Consider the following 23,754-nt stretch of genomic DNA (forward strand, 5'->3'; position numbering starts at 1 on the left):
CACCGCACTAATAGGTCTGCTCCCCGGAGAAGTATGTGCACCCTCTGCGCCGCTCAAGAACATACAGCAAATTACACCCTACTTTCCCACAGAAAGAGCAAAAAATATGAATTTAAAGGGGTACTCTGCTGGAAAACATTTTTATTTTTCAAATCAATTGATGCCAGAAAGTTAAACAGATTTGTAAATTACTTCTATTTAAAAATCTTAATCCCTCCAGTATTAATCCACTGCTGTATGCTCCAAAGGAAGTTCTTTTCTTTTTGAATTTCCTTTCTGTCTGACCACAGTGCTCTCTGCGGACACCTCTGTCCATGTTAGGAACTGTCCAGAGTAGGAACAAATCCGCATAGCAAACCTATCTTACTCTGCACAGTTCCTGACACGGACAGAGGTGTCAGCAGAGAGCACTGTGGTCAGACAGAAAAGAAATTCAAAAAGAAAAGAACTTCCTCTGTAGTATACAGCAGTTGATAAGTACTGGAAGGATTAAGATTTTTAAATAGAAGTAATTTACAAATCTGTTTAACTTTCTGGCATCAGTTGATTGAAAAAATAAATAAATAAATAAAACGTTTTCCAGTCGAGTACCCCTTTAACCTCTTAAGAACGCAGGGCGTACCTGTACCTCTAATGAAATCTTCGGCTCTCCCATAGAACTATAAAGAGGGGGCGTGGAGGCCCCTGCTTCGGGCGGGGGTTGTGACGCACCACTATATAAGAGAGTCGGGTCTCTAAACAGGAGATTATGGGGGGCCCCAGGACTCAGACCCCCCGCGATCTAAAACTTATCCCCTGTTAAGCTGATTGTGGGCATCTGACCGCTGGGCCCCCCCCCCCCCCCGCGCGATCACCGGGATGGGACCCCAGAATTCAGTGAGGAGCATGTGCTACAGCAGGCACGTGCTCCATTCAGCAGGCACGTGCTCCTATAGGAATGAATGGAGCGTGTGCAGTCTATTGGTAGACGATACGTGCTCCTGACAAAGATAAGCTACTTATCCCCTATCCTGTGGAAAGGGGATAAGGTTTTTTTTTTTTTGCCGGAGTACTCCTTTAATAATAGTAATTCAAATTAATTGAAGAAATCAGTGTGGTTTGGATGAATCTATCACTGTTTATCCATGAATATCTAGCAAAAAACTAAAATGGCAAGTAGGGAGATGCTGGATGGGTGGAAGTAAGGTAAAGTATAGGCAGGAGAAAACTAACAGAAGGGCCCTCTTTAGGTATAATGTCATAATGGTTTTCTTTTTTTTACTTCTTCTGGATCCACCAGGGTTAAGCACAGCTCTATTGTGGCCCTAGCTAAAAAGATAAGTGTTAAAATGACTTCACCTTTTATTATGTTTTAGGTCCAAAATTCTAAACTGACTCATTTCTTTATATATTTTGATACCAGTTGGTTTTGTTTTTCAGATACATATTCATTGGATAGACATAAATACCCCCAAAAATATTCATTCAAGTGAAAAGGGAAAGGCTGCAATACAAGGTACAGCCACAATGTACAGAGCCATGTCTGGTAGAAGGCTGCAGCACCGGCACAAGCTCCACAGCTCTGCAGTCCAGAGGGGGTGTCGGGAATCAGGCCCCCACCAATCTGATATTGATGGCCTATCTTCAGCATCAGCCATTAAATTGGTTATCCACCCTTTGCAAAAATTATTAAGTGGTCCAGATGCCATAATAGAAGAAAAAAACATTTACTCACCTGTCTGACCTCATGGACATCCAGCACAGAAGCTCGTGGTTTGGGTTTATGTGGTGGCCATTGTGTCTCTGGGGTGGCATGGCACAGAGCTGGGAGGTAGCGGGGCTGCCAGACCACCGGGTCATTCCTCCTATGGGGTTGTGGCGATGGTGGTCGCCACCACATACCACGTCATTTCAAGTTAGGGACACACTTTAATCAGGTGGCTGTAAAGTGGCAAGTAGGCTTGTACAATGGGTTCAAAAGGGGGAGATTTATCAAAAACTGTCAAGATGAAAAGTTGCTAAGTTACCCATAGCAACCAGATCGTTTCTTTAATTTTTGAAAAGGCCTCTTAAAAATTAAAGCAGTAACCTGATTGGTCTCTACCAAATTTATCATACAGAGTCCTTCTTCAGATTATCTGGTGTAAGTCTAAATGTTAGGGTACGTTCACACGAGCGGATCCCCAGTGCATACTATGCTGCGGATCCGCCGCTGAAGGACCGCTGTATGCTGCCTGCTCAGAGTGGCAATACGCCGCTACGAGGAGACACACTGCGATGTGTGATTTGCTCACACATCGCAGCAGCAGCTCTCGGCCTAGCTCATAGAGCAGGGGGAGTGGCCGTGATGTGTGCGAGTACACCGCGCATGCGAAGCGACTCGCACATCGCTTAAAGAGTACCTCTTATCAAAATGTTTTTTTTTATATTTTATAGTTTATTATATATAAAACAATTTACTAATAGGGTTCTATAAAAAAAAAAAATGTATTCTTCTATGTTTTTTGTGTTTAAACTTTTGGCCACTAGGGGTCTCCCTAGGAGTCCCTTTTTTGGTGATTTCGGACTCACGCCGGCCTGGTGGCTGAGTCTGAAATCTGATACTCAGTGCAGCGCCCGTCTGTGAAGCAGACAGGCGGGAGCGAACGCTGTGCGCGCATCCCTGCCAGGCGTGCTCCTGACTCTGCTGGCCAGCGGCGTCTCAGGCTCCTCCCGCTGACAAGGAGACCCGGTGCAAGGTGGATTTTTCAAACCCATGCAAAAGTCGGACCGCGGTCCGACTTTTGCATGGGTTTGAAAAATCCACCTCACACTGTCCCTGCACTCCGCCTGTATGCGCGCTCCCGAGAGGGAGCGCAGCATACAGGAAGAAGGGCAGAAGCGGCCCGGCAAGGCTTCAGATGATGTCACGCCTGCCGAGCCCCGCCCACTTCCTCCCTTCTCAGACAGTCCTCTCTAAGCTACCAAAGATGAACATAAAAAGGTATTTTAAGTAAAATGAACGCTAGGGTAGATAGAGACAGGGACAGATGGGGAGGGGGATTAGGGAAAGTTTAGTTGATAATAGGTGCTCTTTCAGTGAGTCTGCTAGTAGCGGCGTACTGCCGCTCCGAGCAGGCACCTGTAAAGGCAGCATACAGCGGTCCTTCAGCGGCGGATCTGCAGCATAATACGCGCTGGTGATCCGCTCGTGTGAACTTACCCATAGACAGGATACATAGGTATCGATGATCTAGAGGTTGGCCATAAACTATGGCCAACCTTTAGATCATCAATACCTATGTAACAATACTTTACCCTTAGACAGGATTAGTAAATCTGACCAAAACGGTGTAGTATGTTACATATATTACAAAAGAAAGGAAGAAAACAAACAAAAACAAAAACATCAAAAACACCATAAACTCTCCCAGTGAAACCGGTTCTGATACATGACATATAGGTTGAGCATTTTGGAGCAACAAAGGAAAGATAGAAGAAAAAAAATGCCAAAACCTAAAAACGTGAAATTATAAATGGTGACATTCCTGGATGGGAGGCTTCATATGATGAGCCAGAAAGCTGTTCTCCATACAGGAGAGTGCAGCCAGACAATTTTCGGCACTAAAGCCATCAATCATTTTTCTTCCTTCAGGTACACGCAAAAAATAAAGCACAAAACTCTCAGTATGTAAATTGCTTGTAAATGAGGCAATGATATATGCTTAATTCCAGGCTGTGCCTGATGGGAATGTTTAATGAATGTCCAAGTCAGACGGTTTAAGGAGAACTGCGCTATGTGAAGCGATGGGTGGCTTATTTTATGGAGAACACCTGGCTGCATTCATTAACGAATACGTTATCGAAAACGTCTGCGGTAATTGCAATAGAGGCTTTTATACTTATACCGAGTCCCTCTGTGGTGTAGGATGCTTAGCAATTGTTTATTACCTGCACTCATCCTACACATCTGAAATCATTTAAAGGGGACGGATGAGATGAGACAAATGTGGCGTTGGCGCCATACTTGTCTATGGGTTGTGTTCAGTATTAAAGCTCATCTACAAATGGGGCTGGGTTTGCAATACCACTCATTGCCTATACTGTACATAAGTGCGATTTATTTTTGTAGAAGAAAGCAGCTTTGTTTTATCTCATACAACCCAACCTTGGCACCATTAAAAGTACATTTATGACACTGCAGCAATACAAATCGCACAACCCAGTGTAAATGAAAGTCAATGGCGTAGTAGGGAGCTGCTTCTGCTCTAACAGCAGCAGGTGTCAGCTGTATATTAACGCTGACACTTTACTGTAATAGGGATTGGAAAAAACTTCAATTCCAGCCACTTAATTGCTCGGATGCCATGGTCACAATTAACATGGCATCTGAGGGGTTAAAGGGACATTCCGGCTTTATACATCTTATCCCATCTTATATAGTGGCACAGAATGCCGAGGGCTGCACTGAGATCGGGGGGGGGGGGGGGGGGGTTCCCAGTGGCGGGACCCCTGTGATCATACATCTTATCCCCTTTCCTTTGAATAGGGGATAAGATGTATAAAGCCGTAACACCCCTTTAAAGGGGTACTCTGCTGGAAAACATTTTTTTCAAATCAACTGGTGACAAAAAGTTAAACAGGTTTGTAAATTACTTATATTAAAAAAAAAAAAATCTTAATCCTTCCAGTACTTATCAGCTGCTGTATGATCCACAGGAAGTTCTTTTCTTTTTGAATTTCCTTTCTGTCTGACACCTCTGTCCATTTTAGGAACTGTCCAGAGTAGGATAGGTTTTCTATGGGGATTTGCTCCTATTCTGAATAGTTCCTAAAATGGAGAGAGGTGTCAGCAGAGAGCACTGTGGTCAGACAGAAAGGAAATTCAAAAAAGAAAAAAAACTTCCTGTGGATCATACAGCAGCTGATAAGTACTGGAAGGATTAAGGTTTTTTTAATAGAAGTAATTAACAAATCTGTTTACCTTTCTGGCACCAGCTGATTAAAAAATAAAGGTTTCCAGTGGAGTACCCCTTTAAGTCGGAGGAAGAGAGCTTCCTCTGGTTCCCACAGTGGTGCCTCCGCAGTACAAGTTGCTGATGGGATTTCATGAGTGAATGAAGACCCTCAGGGAGAAGACCCCTGTAAAAAATGATTTATTCCACTTGACAACCACTTTAAAAGGATTCACTGGCAATCTTGTTTGTGTTTTGTTAAAAATGTTGGTCCTGGATCACGCTACTGTCACAATTCTTACATAGTGATAGTCATAGTGCAAGCATATTGCTTTAACTCATAAAAAAAATACGCTGTATAAGAAGAAGTCAGAGTGGCACCACTAGTTTTCCTGGACATAAATCCCTAATTAAAGGGGTATTCCAGAAATTGTTTATATATATCAACTGGCTCCAGAAAGTTAAACAGATTTGTAAATTACTTCTATTAAAAAAAAAGTCTTAATCCTTTCAGTACTTATGAGCTTCTGAAGTTAAGGTTGTTCTTTTCTGTCTAAATCCTCTCTGATGACACCTGTCTCGGGAAATGCCCAGTTTAGAAGAGGTTTGCTATGGGGATTTGCTTCTAAACTGGGCGTTTCCTGAGACAGGTGTCATCAGAGAGGACTTAGACAGAAAAACAACAACCTTAACTTCAGAAGCTCATAAGTACTGAAAGGATTAATATTTTTTAATAGAAGTAATTTACAAATCTGTTTAACTTTCTGGAGCCAGTACACAGGCACTGTGTGTTCAGTTCATCTCAGGAGTTTGACATCCGACTGGCAGGTGTGCTTGGCGTGGGGCGCTCTGGAGGCCACTGCCGGCGGTTTCACGCAATAATGCGCTTCTTCTGGCGGTTTCACGCAATAATGCGCTTCTTGCGTGAAACCGCCGGCAGTCGCCTCCAGAGCGCCCCACGCCAAGCACACCTGCCAGTCGGATGTCAAACTCCTGAGATGAACTGAACACACAGTACCTGGGCGGTGAGTGCAGGATTACCTTTGATGTATGATCTAGTATAAAAAAATATATATTACAAAATAAAATCTTTTTAAACCAGTTCAAAATATTGTAAAATAAAATAGAAAACAAACTCATCCTACCAATCTCCTAGTACATATTATAATAAAATAGGTGAGCATATTGCCACAGAATAAAACAACCAAAATACATATTGAACATTTATTAAAAGTAGAAAAATATTGCTTTTATAAAACTGTTGGATCTTAGAAAGATTCAGCTTTAAAGGGGTTATCCAGGGAAAAACGTATTTTTTATATATAAACTGGCTCCAGAAAGTTAAACAGATTTGTAAATTACTTCTATTAAAAAATCTTAATCCTTTCAGAACTTATGAGCTTCTGAAGTTAAGGTTGTTCTTTTCTGTCTAAGTCCTCTCTGATGACACGTGTCTCGGGAAACGCCCAGTTTAGAAGCAAATCCCCATAGCAAACATCTTCTAAACTGGGCGTTTTCCGAGACAGGTGTCATCAGAGAGCACTGAGACAGAAAAGAACAACCTTAACTTCAGAAGCTCATAAGTACTGAAAGGATTAAGATTTTTTAATAGAAGTAATTTACAAACTTGTTTAACTTTCTGGAGCCAGTTGATATATATATATAAGTTTTTTCCTGGAATACCCCTTTAAGTGTTATTTTTTGGGGGTTACAAAAACTCTGACCAGAAATAAAAGGGCATTACCAATTATGTACTAGTTACCACATCTAATAGTAACTTTAACAGTCTTAAGGTCCAGATACACATTAGTATAAAATCAGCTGAACCCATCGACTTCAGTGGAACTAGCTGTCTATTTGAAGAGTATGGGGGTCGCCCCAATAGATGAATCTTGGGGGAAGAAAAGTCAGACATTTTGGATTTGAACTGCCCCACCCCTATATTTTCAGAGAGATAAGCTGCTGTCAGAGCTGTCTGGCAGCAGTTTACCCCTCCTCTCTCCATTGAGAACACATGAACATTTGGTCATGGAAAGATCAGAGGAGACAGCTGTCAGACGTTTCGCCAACAACTACTAAAGGAGTATGGGCACTTTTAAGAGGTGCACCTCGTAAATAGGATCGTGTAGGATCGAAGACAGGAAATATACCTCTAACATCAACATCTGAAGGGTGCACATCCGACCACAATGAGTAAAGAGACCTACATCGATCACACATTGATGTTATACTCTATGGTTCCACACAACCAATTTAAGATTATGCTTGAGAAGGTGGCACGGGCAATGACCATTGCCTAGCTAAAGTGAAACAATGAGAAATGACAGGACAGTGTGAATGTGTCCATCTCACTCCTTAAAGGGGTACTCCAGTGGAAAAAAAAATTTCTATCAACTGGTGCCAGAAAGTTAAACAGATTTGTAAATTACTTCTATTGAAAAATATTAATCCTTCTACTACTTATCAACAGCTGTGTGCTCTACCGGAAGTTCTTTTCTTTTTTAATTTCTTTCCAGTCTGACCACAGTGCTCTCTGCTGATACCTCTGTCCATGTCAGGAACTGTGCAGAGGAGTAGCAAATCCCCATAGCAAACCTATCCTGCTCTGGACAGTTCCTGACACGGTATAAGGTGTCAGCAGAGAGCACTGTGGTCAGACAGAAAATAAATTCTAAAGGAAAAGAGCTTCCTGTGTAGTATACAGCAGCTCATAAGTACTGGAAGGATTAAGATTTTTTAATAGAAGTAATTTACAAATCTGTATAACTTTCTGGAGCCAGATGGTTTAAAAATAATGTTTTTCACTGGAGTACCCCTAGGAACTGAAGTTATTAGACACTTATTCCCTAATCACAGCTCGCGGGGTCTATCCGCTGGGAACCCCCGCCATGTCCGGTATAGGGCCCCTTCTACTTATGTGTTCTTGGTGGGCTCCGGCCCCCATCTTCCTGAACGAGCGCAGGTGACAGCTGGAGAGGTGTCTCATAAGTTCAGTTTCCTGGACTACCCCTCTAACATCTGTATTATTATTTAATAACTTAGACATGTGTATGGAGTGGAGTAGTCCATAGCAATCGAATAAGGGGTAGGAATCACTGATCCAGGTCATTCTCGTTTTGCAGGGTCTTCATAGCGAGTCCCCAAAGGCTCATACTAGAAAAGAAGGGGCCGTCGGAGCCTCTGTATCCATTAGAAGATGCTCGGTTATTCACAGGTTCATTACAGTTATTCTCCAAAGTGACTAAAGAGGAGCGTATCATTGATATATCCGAGTGTAAACTCTCTTCTGTGACCGTCACCTCCACCTCTGTAAATGTATAGGTGTTCGCTGTTTCTGCTGAGTGAGGCTTCGGCACCTTTGTGCACTCAGCGTTTCTCTTCTCCTGTGCTGTAAGTTCATCTTGCTGAATCACGGTCTGCAATCTGCAATAGTTGTCACTGTTTCCCCTGTAGTCACTTTGGGCATTTTCCACTGAAGGCCCTTGCTCTTGCATGAAAGCATCTGGAATGTTAGGAGTCAATGGAGCAGAATTCTGGGATTTCTCTGAAGATTCTGCAGTATTTGGGAACTCTTCAGGAGTGATCTGCCCGTCTTCTGTAGGCTTACAATGCATATTTTTATGGCGTCTAAGGACAGCAGAGCGAGAGAAACTTTTGTTACACACATCACAGGTGTATGGCTTCTCCCCCGTATGGGATCTCACATGCCTGCGCAGATCTCCTGACCCTGCAAACTTTTTCCCTATTAAAGAATAAATACAGAGAGTGAATGTTATTTCTGCTGTGAAAAGATGGCAGAAGGGTAGAATACATACAATACATTTCCAACATTTATACGGTGCAATACTGAACACATCCAGTGGAGAGGTGAGGGATTGTTTGTGTAATAATGGACAGACCCTTTAACTACTTAGTGACCAAACCAATTTGGGCCTTTAAAGGGTACTCTGCTGCTAGACATCTTATCCTCTATCCAAAGGATAGGGGGTAAGATGTCTGATCGCGAGGGGCCGCTGCTGGGGACCTCCACGATCTCCTGCAGCCCCCGGCATTCTAAATAAACATCGGGGTCCTGCGGCAAAGATTGTGACATCGCGGCCATGCTCCCTCATGACATCACCCCACACCCCCTCCATTTATGTCTATGGGAAGGGGCGTGTCGGCATGGTCTAGCCAGGGCCCAGACCTTTATCCAATAGAACATATGTGTGGTCATCTGAAGAGGGCTGTGCACAGGAGTTGTCCTCAAAATCTGACAGGTTTGGAGCGCTCTTTCAAGGAAGAGTGGGCAAATATTGTCACCTCAAGATGAACCATGCTAATAGACTCCTACCAAAAAAGACTGATTGCTTGATCGCTGTAATAAAATCAAAATGTTCTTCAACAAAGTATTAGTTCAAAGGGTACTCCACTGGCCAGCGTGGAATATAATGTTCCAAACAATGTTTTTGCACTGCAGAGTTCGGCCATGCCCCCCTCATGTCACGACCACGCCCCCTCAATGCAAGTCTATGGGAGGGAGTTTGACAGCTGTCACGCCCCCTCCCATAGACTTGCATTGAGGGGGGAGTGACAGTGATTTCACAAGGGGGAGTGTCCGACCTCCGCAGTGCGAAAAACAGCGTTCGGAACATTTAGTTCCACGCTGGCCAGTGGAGTACCCTTTTAAAGGGGTACTCTGCTGCTAGACATCTTATCCCCTATTCAAAGGGACCCCTGCGATCTCCTGCAGTACCCGACATTCTAAACAAATGCTGGCTTCCTGCAGTAGTGGTCGTAACGTCACGACTACGCCCCTTCCATTCATGTCTCACCACCTCCCATGAACATGAATGGAGGGGGTGTGGTGTGACATCACGATCACTGCCTCCAGCTCCAAGCACCAGATCACCGGAGTACCCCCTTAAAGGGTGTGCACACTTATGCAACTAGGATATAGTGTTTTGTTGTTTTACTTTTTTCCCCTCAAAGATTTCAGTTTGTTTTTAAAAGGTGGACAAAGTTTTAACATGATTTATCTATGTCTCATTCTTTAACATCGCAAGAACCTGGCATTTTAACACGGTGTGTTGGATTTTTTTTTTCAAATGTGGGGTTTTAGCTTTTTCCATCGTCTTCATTTTTTGGAGGCACAATTACTGTCATTTTTGCTTTTTTTGTTATATCATTCACCATGAGGGATAAATACGTATATATTTTTATAGTTAAAGTCATTACGGATGTGGCGATACCAAATATGTATCTTTTTTTAGTTGTTTTTTTTTATGTTTTATACAAAAATGTATTTTTCATGGGGAATTTATGCATTTTTTTAGGATGTTGGGGTTTTATTATATTATTAAACATTTAATTTTTTTAACTAGACCCACTAGTAAACTTTTACATGTGATCTTCAGATCGTCTATAATACACTGCACTTCTACTGTATTATGCTGACAAGCAATGTATCCAGCTGTGCTGAGCTTTCATAAAACCTCCAGCTGCAATGGAAACCCATCAGCACCCGGCGAGTATCGCTAGGCTGCCGAAGAAATAACAGAGCCCCGCGGTTCTGTTACATGCCACGATCATGACCTGACCACGGAATGTAACGGGCTAAACTGCCAGAAACGGAGGAGACCAGTGAATTTATTACCGCCCACATACTGGTCACCAGTCTTATCCTTGCCCTTAGCCCTGTGTTTATCAGGCCCCTACTTATCAACATTTACATTGTCCTACCCCATTGGCAAGTCCTAGGCCATTTTTTTCAGCACTCTCCCTCTATTCTGGCTACTAGTGGTAGTTTTCAGCATTAAAGGGGTACTCTGCTGCTCAGCGTTTGGAACAAACTGTTCCGAACGCTGGAGTCGGGAGCTCGTGGTGTCATAGCCATGCCCCTCATGACGTCACACCCCGCCCCCTCAATGCAAGTCTATGGGAGGGGGCGTGACAGCCGTCACGCCCCCTCCCATAGACTTGCATTGAGGGGGTGGGGTGTGATGTCATGAGGGGGGCGGGTCTATGACGTCATCCCGATCCCGATGCCGGCTCCAGCGTTTGGAACAGTTTGTTCCAAACGCTGAGCAGCGGAGTACCCCTTTAAAACCCTGTTCCTTACCACACGTCAGGCAGCTGTATGGTCTCTCTCCGGTGTGCCGAATCCTGTGCTTTATTAGCTTCCGGGGCATGTTGAATGATTTGCCGCAGTCATCGCAGGTGTAGAATTTATCAGCTGCATGTGTCTTCTCGTGTTCCTTTAAGTTGCTGATGTTACTAAAACCTGGTAGGGATGTACTGCAGTCTCAGAACTTGTTTGTAAAATGGTATCGAATTTTTTTTTTTCCTCATAAAACATTTATTTATCAATATTTACCTCGTCCACAGATGTCACATAAGTGAGGCTTCTCTCCTGTGTGAATGACAATATGCCGCTGGACGTCGCCAGAAACGGCAAATCTGGAACAATACACAAAAATGGAGTATATATCAACAGTTTGTAAATATAAATAAAGTACAGTGCAAAGTTATCAGCTAAGATGATGACACGAAAATCAATGATTGTTGTGTGACAATCCATTACCTATAACTGCACCAATTAAAGGGGTACTCCCGTGGAAAACTTGTTTTTGTAAATCAACTGATGCCAGAAAGTTAAACAGATTTGTAAATTACTTCTATTAAAAAAAATCTTAATCCTTCCAATACATTTTAGGGGCTGTATACTACAGAGGAAATTCTTTTCTTTTTGGATTTGTCTGATGTCATGACCACAGTGCTCTCTGCTGACCTCTGCTGTCCATTTAAGGAACTGTCCAGAGCAGCATATGTTTGCTATGGGGATTTTCTCCTGCTCTGGACAGTTCCAAAAATGGACAGCAGAGGTCAGCAGAGAGCACTGTGGTCGTGACATCAGAGAAATCCAAAAAGAAAAGCATTTCTTCTGTAGTATATAACCCCTAAAAAGTACTGGAAAAATTGAGCTTTTTTAATATAAGTCATTTACAAATCTGTTTAACTTTCTGACACCAGTTGATAAAAAATAAATAAAACGTTTTCCATGGGAGTACCCCATTAATAAATGGATGTTTTTGGCACTGATCCTCACTGTTTTTCGTGTTGTATACCACGCTGTGTCGCTTTTAAAAACCCCAAACATATTGACTTTAACAGGGAACTGCACAGAAAAGAAATAACATGTCACCTCTTTTCTGCACAGCAGGGGGCACTGGCATGGATTAGGCCCATGTGCACATGCCCTAAAAGTGGATAGGGACAGAGCTGCAGGCTGAATGCTATGCATAAACCCAAGATAAATTCTGTCAATTTGCCAACCCCCATTTTCTACTATTAAATAACATATGGTTCCATTTGGAACATTTCAGACCTTTAGGTTCACACTATGGAATTTTCAAGCAGAATTCCCCTCGGAAATTCAGGTGCAGCAGCTTCTTATTGATTTCTGCTGCACCATGCACACTGTGGAATTTTATTCTCTGCCGGCAGAATGAACCTGTTCATTCTTTCTGCTGATCTTTAGAAATGCATTGCTGTTGATGGTGATAGGGGATATTCGAGTGGACCTAGTGCTGTCTGAATCAGTCATCATTCTGTGGTGTGAAGCCTTAACAGATTCCTGGTTGCTAGACTAAAGACATTTCACAGATTTCTTCTTAACATTAGTGTGCTGGCAACCGAGACAACCTCATAGACTTACATTATAAGTTTGTCTCATTCTGTTGGAATGAGATGGGAGAGAATGCAGACTTATCCCTGCTTGTTCTAGTGATTGGTTGGGGACTGAACACTCAGACCCAGACAGGAAAAAAAAAGTAGTTTTTTTATGTGGCAGTGCCCTTTAAAAGGGGTAATCAGGTGCAGGGCATCTTGTACATTATCCACAGGATAGGGAATAAGTGTCTGATTGCACGGGCCACAGGAACCCCCCTAAATCTTCTGAGCGGCACCCCAGCTCTCTCCATGCACTGAGCGACCTCCGCTCCATGTACGGATTACTGTTGATCACTACACAAAATGGTGGCTGACATGCCCCTCCATGTATTGCTATGAAAAAGGCAGACATACACAAACGCTGTATCTCCACCTCTCCCATAGAGATACATGGTACTTCATGCGGTGGCCGACAGTAATCCGTGCATGGAGCGAGGTGCCATGCAGGAGATTGCGGGGGGGCACCACCAGTTGGACCCCCCTTCCCGCGATCAGACACTTGTCCTACACCCAAGTACCCTTTTAAAGAGGACCTCTGGACTCTCCTGACATGTCCGTTTTAGTAAATTCTTGAAATTAAAATTCTGAAGCATCTTTTTTCTCTATGCTGTACAATTCCTCTGTTATTCCTCCTTTAAATGTATGACTAAATTGATAGATTGGTGTTACCAGTTGCTCATTAAAAAATATCAATTCCATCAATTCTTTGCTCAAGCAGAATTAAGCGAAAATTCTGTAGTGTGAACAGGACCTAAGAAATTATGCTTCATAATTGTGATTTTTACAGGCAATATTTACTTAAACAAAAAAATTAAAAGAAAGGGGCCACAGGCCTGTTAAGTCATGACATTTCAGACTATTTCTAATGTTTTTGCCAATATTTCTTACAGAAGGTTTACAGATGTATACTTGAATGTTTAATTTCATAACTGTTAATTTAAAAAAATCAGAACGGGAAAAAACACATGATGATAACATACCTCTTACCACAAATCTCACATATATAAGGCTTTTCACCTGAGTGCCGTCGTAAGTGGGTCTGCAGGTTGCCAGCCTGAAACAGAAGACAATGTAAAAAGCCATATTCCTGAGAAGTTACTTTAAAGTGATTGACACACTCCCCCTGGTGGAAAGAAAGTTATTAGCACAATACTTCTACATTAGATGGGTACAGTCAGATACAAAAACTATTTTTTATGTGGTATATCTTGGCAAAACGTTTACCTTTCTAAAATACTTCATAAGGAAATAAACATTTTTATAGAAATCATGGCTTATAAAATCATGGCTTTGTCCAAACTGAAACACAGGCATGGACAATGTCCAGTAAATGAGGGTGGACTAGCACTTCTCTGTACTCTCTCCTGTCTAATAGGACAGGAGAGAGCACAGAGGAGTACAATCAGAGAGGAGAAAGCACAGGAGTCCTATCAGACAGGAGAGAGCATTGAGGAGTACTATCAGACAGGAGAGAGCACAGAGGAGTCCTATCAGACAGGAGATAGCACAGAGGAGTACTATCAGACAGGAGAGAGCACAGAGGAGTACTATCAGACAGGAGAGAGCACAGAGGAGTACTATCAGACAGGAGAGAGCACAGAGGACTACTATCAGACAGGAGAGAGCACAGAGGAGTCCTAACAGACAAGAGAGAGCACAGAGGAGTCCTAACAGACAAGAGAGAGCACAGAGGAGTCCTATCAGAAAGGAGAGAGAAAAGAGGAGTACTATCAGACAGGAGAGAGCACAGAGGAGTACTATCAGACAGGAGAGAGCACAGAGGAGTACTATCAGACAGGAGAGAGCACAGAGGAGTCCTATAAGACAGGAAAGAGCACATAGGAGTCCTATAAGACAGGAAAGAGCACAGAGGAGTTCTATCAGACAGGAGAGAGCACAGAGGAGTCCTATCGTACAGGAGAGAGCACAGAGGAGTATTATCAGACAGGAGAGAGCACAGAGGAGTACTATCAGACAGGAGAGAGCACAGAGGGGTACTATCAGAAAGGAGAGAGCACAGAGGAGTACTATCAGACAGGAGAGAGCACAGAGGAGTGCTATCAGATAGGAGAGAGCAAAGAGGAGTATTATCAGACAGGAGAGAGCACAGAGGGGTACTATCAGAAAGGAGAGAGCACAGAGGAGTCCTATCAGACAGGAGAGAGCACAGAGGAGTCCTATAAGAAAGGAGAAAGCACAGAGGAGTCCGATCAGACAGGAGAGAGCACAGAGGAGTCCTATCAGACAGGAGAGAGCACAGAGAAGTACTATCAGACAGGAGAGAGCACAGAGGAGTGCTATCGTACAGGAGAGAGCACAGAGGAGTCCTATAAGACAGGAAAGAGCACAGAGGAGTCCTATCAGACAGAAGAGAGCACAGAGGAGTCCTATCGTACAGGAGAGAGCACAGAGGAGTATTATCAGACAGGAGAGAGCACAGAGGAGTACTATCAGACAGGAGAGAGCACAGAGGGGTACTATCAGAAAGGAGAGAGCACAGAGGAGTCCTATCAGACAGGAGAGAGCACAGAGGAGTCCTATAAGAAAGGAGAGAGCACAGAGGAGTCCGATCAGACAGGAGAGAGCACAGAGGAGTCCTATCAGACAGGAGAGAGCACAGAGAAGTACTATCAGACAGGAGAGAGCACAGAAGAGAGCACAGAGGAGTGCTATCGTACAGGAGAGAGCACAGAGGAGTCCTATCAGACAGGAGAGAGCACAGAGGAGTGCTATCGTACAGGAGAGAGCACAGAGCAGTGCTATCGTACAGGAGAGAGCACAGAGGAGTTCTATCATACAGGAGGGAGCACAGGGGAGTACTATAAGACAGGAGAGCACAGAGGAGTCCTATAAGACAGGAGAGAGCACAGAGGAGTCCTATCAGACAGGAGAGAGCACAGAGGAGTCCTATAAGAAAGAAGAGAGCACAGAGGAGTCCGATCAGACAGGAGAGAGCACAGAGGAGTCCTATCAGACAGGAGAGAGCACAGAGGAGTCCTATAAGACAGGAAAGAGCACAGAGGAGTCCTATCAGACAGGAGAGAGCACAGAGAAGTACTATCAGACAGGAGAGAGCACAGAGGAGTCCTATCAGACAGGAGAGAGCTAAGAAGAGTCCTATCAGACAGGAGAGAGCTAAGAAGAGTCCTATCATACAAATGAGAGCACAGAGGAGTCCTATCAGACAGGAGAGAGCACAGAGGAGTGCTATCGTACAGGAGAGAGCACAGAGGAGTATTATCAGACAGAAGTGAGCCCAGAGGAGTACTATCAGACAGGAGAGAGCCCAGAGGAGTAGTATCAGACAGGAGAGAGCACAGAGGAGTCCTATTAGACAGGAGAGAGAGCGCAGATGAGTCCTATCAGACAGGAGAGAGCACAGAGGAGTGCTATCAGACAGGAGAGAGCCCAGAGGAGTACTATCAGACAGGAGAGAGCACAGAGGAGTCCTATCTGACAGGAAAGAGCACAGAGGAGTACTATCACACAGGAGTGAGCACAGAGGAGTGCTATCAGACAGGAGAGAGCACAGAGGAGTACTATCAGACAGGAGTGAGCACAGAGGAGTGCTATCAGACAGAAGAGAGCACAGAGGAGTCCTATCAGACATGAGTGAGCACAGAGGAGTGCTATCAGACAGAAGAGAGCACAGAGGAGTACTATCAGACAGGAGAGAGCACAGAGGAGTGCTATCAGACAGGAGAGAGCACAGAGGAGTGCTATCAGACAGGAGAGAGCACAGAGGAGTCCTATCAGACAGGAGAAAGCACAGAGGAGTGCTATCAGACAGGAGAGAGCACAGAGGAGTGCTATCAGACAGGAGAGAGCACAGAGGAGTACTATCAGACAGGAGAGAGAACAGGAGTGCTATAAGACAGGAGAGAGCACAGAGGAGTACTATCAGACAGGAGAGAGCAAAGAGGAGTGCTATCATACAGGAAAGAGCACAGAGGAGTCCTATCAGACAAATGAGAGCACAGAGGAGTCCTATCAGACAGGAGAGAGCACAGAGGAGTACTATCAGACAGGAGAGAAGCACAGAGGAGTACTATCAGACAGGAGAGAGCACAGAGGAGTACTATCAGACAGGAGAGAGCACAGAGGAGTACTATCAGACAGGAGAGAAGCACAGAGGAGTGCTATCAGACAGGAGAGAGCTCAGAGGAGTGGAAATAACATATTTTGAATTATATTGGAAAGGTTAATGTTTTGCTAACATATAAAAAGTTTTTGAATCTGACAGTGCCAATTTAAATCAGATACAATGCAGTGACAAAGATCCACCAGCTGTGAACTATCATAAAGAGAATTTAATGTACATATTTAAACAAATACATTGAAATTATCAATCTGAATTGCATCAAATGATGCATCACAATTTACAGGGGTACTCCGGTGAAAAACAAATGTTTTCATTCAACTGGTGCCAGAAAGTTAAACAGATTTGCAAATGACTTTGGTCAGCTAGGATTTTAGACAGTATCTTAACATCCTGATTAATTAAAGAAATAGGATGGTATGAACTTGGTTCTTTAGAGTCTTTGCCCAGTTTAGGTAATACTTTAATATAGGCAAGAGAGGCCTCTTTTATGACCGAGCCAGATACCATGAACTCGCGAAATACATCTACTAGCAATGTGGACATGTTGTGGCAGGAGAGATTTAAAGAATTCACCCGAATAGCCATCAGGACCAGGAACTTTGCCATTGTGAAGATTTTTAATTATGCCTTGAATTTCCTCCTCCATCACTGGGGCATTAAGTTCATCCCTCTGAGCATCTGTCAGTGAAGGGAGATCCAGTCCCCGAAGGAAGGCCTCACCGGCAGATAGGTCAGAGGGAGAACAGTTATATAGGTTAGTGTAAAAATTCGCTAAGAGCTTGTTTATGAGGTGGGGATCAGTCTGGACTGCATCAGAGGGATCCTTCAACGCTGCTATGTGGGCATTTTCCTTTTGCCAAGCGTGCCATGAGTAACCATGACAGAAAAGGTCAACCTCAAACTGAGAGCGGCCCAAGGGCTCCCTGCGATCAAACCAGAGCTCAAACTGAGCCCTAAAGGTTTTCCACTCCTCCTTATGGCGAGGAAAAGGGCATATGCATCACGTAAACGGGTACTGGCAGCCTTATTTTTAGCCAGAGATGTACGTTTGAGAGCAGCGGCACGGGCCATCAGACGGCCCATGAGGACCGCCTTCCCAGCATAGAATAGGATTAGATTGATGAGGCTCGTTATGGGCAACAAATTCCAACCACCAGGCCCTGAGTAAGTCCACAAAGTCGTCTTCTTTCACCAAGAAAGAAGGAAAATGTCAGAGTATGTCCTGGTCACTAGGGTAGGAGGGTTAAAACTGAAGGGTCAAAAGGGCATGATCCGAGAGCGCCAGATCTCCAATGTCCACGGAGCGCACTCGATTAGTGATTTTCAAACTGACAAAAAAATTGTCAATTCTAAACCACAATCCATGGGCATTACAGAAATGGGTGAAATGCCGATCATCCGGGTTAGAGGACCGCCATGCGTCCTGTAGGCCCAATTGTTCTAGGAAGGGGGGAGTTTACAATCACGTGCTCTAATAGGAGTGACTTTAGAAAGAGGACTTTACCTGTCTACTAAGGGGTCTAGTACAGAATTAAAATCACCCCCTATCAGCTTACCCACGGTGAAGTCAGACTGTATTCTAGCCGTGAGATCCCTAAAAAACGACGTGTTTTCCCCATTAGGTGCATAGATATTATAGAGACTCAGAGCCTCTCCATTATGTTCCAGCTGAAGATATGAAATCCAACCTTCCATGTCAGCAGTGTGTGAAATGAATGTAAAGGCAAATGATTTGTTAATGAGAGTACAGGAGCTTTAAGGATGGAGTTGTCTCCCCTTTGCAGGTATAGCAGCTTCCACTACTCTTGGAAGACTTTCTAAAAGATTTTGGAGTGTCTGAGAAATTGTTTGTCTATTCATCCAGAAGAGCATTTGTGAGGTTAAAGACCAGAGGCCTGGATCACAATTTACAGTCTGGTTCACCCCCAAAGGTGTTTTATAGGGTTGAGGTCAGGTTCTTTCACACCTTTCATGCCTTTATGGACCTTGCTTTGTGCACTGGGCACAGAACCGAACTCAAACTGTTCCCAAAAAGTTGGAAGCATACAGCTTCCACAATATCATTACCCCTCCTTTACAAAATGTTACAGCTGGCACAATGCAGTCTGGTAGGTATTGTTCTCTTGGCATTCACCAAACCGAGACTTGTCTATCAGACGCCAGATAGAAAAGCGAGATTCATTACTCCACATAACACGTTTCCCCTGCTCCAGAGCCCAGTGGTTGCGTATTTTCACCTCTCCATCTGACACTTGGCATTGTGCTTGGTGATGTAAGGCTGGCAAGAAGCTGTTGGGCTACAGAAACCCATGCCATGAAACTCCCTACCGCAAACACTGCGCTGATTTTATTGCCAGATGAGTTTTGGAATGGCGGTGCATTGCTGGGAGTTGAAGTTTTGCAACATCTGGAGGGCCACAGTTTGAGACCCCTGCACTAAATCAATGGATAGCAAAATCAGCAGCAGAAAATATTCAGAAAAATACGGCATGTGTAACCCTACTCAAAAAGGAAATTTTGAGCGCTCTCCCCTTGCAGCAGCCTGACGTTGATGGGAGACTGCTGCTCAGTGCACACATCTGAAATGCTGTAGCGGAACTTCTGACATGAAACTTGATTCCTCTGAAAGAAGTATTACTTTACTGAGAGAGTAGTGGATCCATGGAATAGCCTTACTGTAGAAGTGGTAGCTGCAGATACAGTAGAAGAATTTAGGCATGTATGGAATAGGCGTAAGGCTATCCTTCATACAAGATGGGGCCAGGGACTATTCATAGTATTCAGAATATTGGGAAGATTAGCTGGGTGAAATGGTTCTTATCTGCCGACACATTCTATGTTTCATTGTTTCCGTGAAATTTGCCTTGAAAAACCCATTAGTCTATGGTATTTTGAATTTCAGGGGTTATTTTAGCAGCAAATTCCACGCAAAATAAATGCCAATTCTGTTTGGCACGGATCAGCTGAGGAAATTCCTAAGTTTAGAGGGGTACTCCGGCGCTAAACATCTTATCCCCTATCAAAAGGATAGAGGATAAAATGTTAGATCGCGGAGAACTCCGCCATCTCTCCTGCAGCACCCCAGTTTTCAGCTGCACAGAGTGAGGATCGCTCTGTGGCTGATGACAGGCGGTGCAGGGGACGGAGTATCGTGACGTCACGGCTCCCCTCACTCGTTACGCCCCGCCCCCTCAATGCAAGTCTATAGACTTGCATTGAGGGGGCGGGGAGTGACATCACGAGGGGCGGAGCCGTGACGTCACAATACTTTGTCCCCTGCACCGCCTGTCATCAGCCACAGAGCAATCCTCGCTCTGTGCAGCTGAAAAATGGGGGTGCTGCAGAAGAGATCGCAGGGATCCACATCGGCGGGATCCCCGCGATCTAACATCTGATCCCCTATCCTTTTGATAGGGGATAAGATTTTTAGCACCAGAGTACCCCTTTAAACATACCCTTACTATCATCTCTCAAGCTGTGTAGCCTCCAGTGATCCCAGTGGTGGGATACAGAAACTTTTCTTCTACTTATCACCTCCTTTACACCAATAAGAGAGTATGTGCACACTGCCTGGAAAGGGCCTGTGGGGGAGATGTATCAAAACCTGTTGAGAGGAAAGGTTGCTGAGTTGCCCATTGCAACCAATCAGATCGCTTCTTTCATTTTTGCCTGTGAAAAATGAAAGAAGCTATCTGATTGGTTGCTATGGGCAACTCAGCAACTTTTCCTCTGGACAGGTTTTGATACATCTCTCCCTGTGTGTCTGCTCATAGCACAAACACAGCATATTTCCTGTTGAATAAAATACGTTGTATTTGCTCTGTGTGCCATCCTACTGTTATTCTAAATTTCTGGATGAAAACAAGTGAATGTCTCACCTGCGAGAAGTGCTTTCCACAGACACTACATTCAAAGGGCTTCTCACCTATAAGAAAACAGATCAATTATTAGTTATCCGGTACAGCTGTCTTCTCATGATCAGTGAGGAGAAATAATGTACTGTGTCTTCGGATGAAGAGAAACCAGGACCATAAACTAAATAAAGAACTGCAGCCATACACTGATCTTCTCATGCAGATCGATGTTCAAAATAAACATATTATTTATAATTGATAACCAAGAAGTAAAAACCAAAATGTGAAAATATTAAGCACAATGAGAACTTAACGGGGTACTCCACTGGCAAGCAAGTAAGTGTTCCAAGCACTGTTTTCGCGCTACGGGGGTCGGCCATGCCCCTCGTGACATCACAGCCACGCCCCCTCAATGCAAGTCTATGGGAGGGGGCGTGACGGCCGTCACGCTCCCTCCCATTGACTTGCAATGAGGGGGCATGGCCTAGATGTCACAAGGGACGTGGCCAACACCTACAATGTGAAAACAGCGTTTGGAAAATGCTGTCCAGTGGAGTACCCCTTTAAAAGCGTTGTCTCATCCTTCCAAAATGTGGCCGCACAGAAGACCACTGGCCACACCTCAGACACTTGCATAAAAAGGTGTGTTTGGTATGGGGACACTAACCCCTGCTAGGCTATGTGGGCAGCTTTATGTCAATGTATGTGACTGATGCCCTTCAAAATGTAGGTGCCATAGCAAACAACTGATCACTGTGGGTGTCACTCTTGGCACCCATGGAAAACAGCTGTCTTTGCCAGCCAATGTACAGCCAGCTGGACCTTTTCCTTGCAGCAGTCATATAATACAAGGACAAGTCAAACCCACCAAAATTAGGGGCACTCCTATACAGTGGCTTTTAAAGGGAACTCCCAAGTGTAAGACTCCTTTTTTTTTTATGTCCAAGGAAGTATTGACAGGGGTTGACTTTCAGGAGACAACCCTATATATAAGCTCACCATACAGTAGAGATGTGCAGTAGACTTTAGGAGCTAGTTCGAACATTTCAGGACCCAATATGACTTTTTCATAGACGTCCATGAAAAAACAACCCAAAAAGGAATTGCTTTATGGGTCTGTAAATTGTATCGGGAAAACCCTAACATTGTGGATATGTACACAAATAAAGAAATTGACCAATTGCTACTGATCAAACAAGAATTTTTATTAACAAATCATTTAAAAACACACATACATATATTTTGTGAACTAATAAGTGGGTAAATAGATAAGAATATCTGAGAAGAAGATGGGACAGGCCAATATTACCACATGATATAGCAAAGAGAACCGGGTTAGCAGCAATAGAACATATGGGTCATGGTTAGTATTTTATGCCTATAGGGGGAAAAGGGCCGTAGAAGGTTTAGTTTTCACGCCGTACAATTTACGGTAAAAATGACATGTGTTCTTCATTCTTTTGGTGAATACGATTAAAATGATACCCATGATAATATACTTTTCTATTACTGTTGCGCTTAAAAAAAAAAAAATCGCAAACTTTTTAACCAAATTAGTACGTTTAAAATCCCCCTATTTTGAAGGCCTATAACTTTTTCAATTTTCCGTATAAGCGGCAGTATGAGGGCTCATTTTTTTGCGCTGTGATCTGTACTTTTTATTGATACCATTAAACTTTTAATATTTTTTTTGGAATAAAATGTAAAAGAAAGCAGCAATTTTGGACTTTTTTATTTTACGTTAAGGCCATTCACTGTATGGTATCATTAACATGATATTTTTATAGTTCGAATATTTACACACGCGGCAATACCAAATATGTTTAATAAATTATAATTTATTTTTTTTTTTACATTTTTGGGGGATGAAATGGTGAAAATGGGACAATTAAAATTTTTATTGGGGGAGGGGATTTTCAATTTTTTCTTACTTTCCTTTTTACACTTTAATAGTCTCCATAGGGGACTATTTATAGCAATCATTCGATTGCTAACACTGTTCAGTGCTATGTATAGGGCATAGCACTGATCAGTGTTATCGGTCATCTTCTGCTCTGGTCTGCTCGATCTCAGACCAGAGCAGAAGACCCGTGGAAGGCAGCAGAGGCAGGTGAGGGAACCTCCGTCTGCCGTTCTGGATGATCGGATCTCTGCGGTAGCGCTGCGGGTGATCCAATCATCCATTTTAGTGACCGCAGTGCTGCAGATGCCGTGATCTGTATTGATTACGGCATCTGAGGGGTTAATGGCAGACATCCGTGTGATCGCGGATGTTGGCCATTACCGGCAGGTCCCTGGCCTCTATCAGCAGCCGGGAACTGCCGCATGACCCGAGCATCGCTCCGATGCTCACGATAATGTATAGGGCGTAAATGTATGTCCTGGTGCATTAAGTACCAGCTCACCAGGACGTACATTTACGTTGTTGGTAAGTTTTATCCTGCAATCCATGTACTAGTTTAGTATCTCTGAACTCTCTCTAGAGTATCTATATCCTTCTGGAGATACGGCCTCCAGTACTGCCAACAATACTCCAAGTGAGGCCTCACCAGTGTTCTGTACAGCGGCATGAGCACTTCTCTCTTTCTACTGCTTATACCTCTCCCTATACATCCAAGCATTCTGCTAGCATTTCCTGCTGCTCTATTACACTGTCTGCCTACCTTTTTGCCTGCCATTGTCTGCCTACCTTCTGAAATAATTACTCCTAAATCCCTTTCCTCAGATACTGAGGTCAGGACTGTGTCAAATATTCTATATTCTACCCGAGGGATAGCAGACCTATCAAGCAGACGAAACGTACGTTGGGGCGGTGGTGGCAGGATCCAAAGATGGGCGAGTTATTTGCAGTGCATGGCATACTTTATGCACTTTAGATAGAGAGTTGTGCAAATAGAACGAGCCATATTCACCCTATAGGAATAAAATACTAACCATGACCCATATGTTCTATTGCTGCTAACCCGGTTCTCTATACATTGTTTTGCTATATCATGTGGTAATATTGGCCTGTCCCATCTTCTTCTTGGATATTCTTATCTATTTACCCACTAATTAGTTCACAAAATATATTTATGTGTGTTTTAAAATAATTTGTTAATAAAAATTATTGTTTGATCAGTAGCAATTGCTCAACTTCTTTATTTGTGTACTATGTTTTGCATAGAGTGAAACT

General features: G+C 43.6%; 1 protein-coding gene and 1 long non-coding RNA gene across 2 annotated transcripts in view; one reads left to right on the top strand and one right to left on the bottom strand.

Moving 5' to 3' along the window:
• LOC130354439 (uncharacterized) overlaps positions 1-1,646 on the top strand; it is a 94,756-nt gene extending 93,110 nt beyond the window's left edge. The window contains exon 3 of the long non-coding RNA XR_008888445.1: positions 1,420-1,646. This is a non-coding gene — a long non-coding RNA (uncharacterized LOC130354439). The remainder of the gene's footprint in view (positions 1-1,419) is intronic.
• A 6,021-nt stretch (positions 1,647-7,667) lies between these two features.
• Positions 7,668-23,754, bottom strand: part of ZBTB49 (zinc finger and BTB domain containing 49) — a 28,546-nt gene continuing 12,459 nt past the window's right edge. Inside the window, exons 4-8 of the mRNA XM_056555136.1 lie at positions 20,604-20,650; positions 13,604-13,677; positions 11,269-11,351; positions 11,014-11,175; positions 7,668-8,655 (exon numbers count right to left, since the gene is read on the bottom strand). Of these exons, the coding sequence (XP_056411111.1) occupies positions 8,006-8,655; positions 11,014-11,175; positions 11,269-11,351; positions 13,604-13,677; positions 20,604-20,650 (1,016 nt within the window). The 3' untranslated portion in view covers positions 7,668-8,005. The remainder of the gene's footprint in view (positions 8,656-11,013; positions 11,176-11,268; positions 11,352-13,603; positions 13,678-20,603; positions 20,651-23,754) is intronic.

The sequence above is a fragment of the Hyla sarda genome, chromosome 1 (assembly GCF_029499605.1).
Source record: "Hyla sarda isolate aHylSar1 chromosome 1, aHylSar1.hap1, whole genome shotgun sequence".
NCBI classification, from domain to species: domain Eukaryota; kingdom Metazoa; phylum Chordata; class Amphibia; order Anura; family Hylidae; genus Hyla; species Hyla sarda.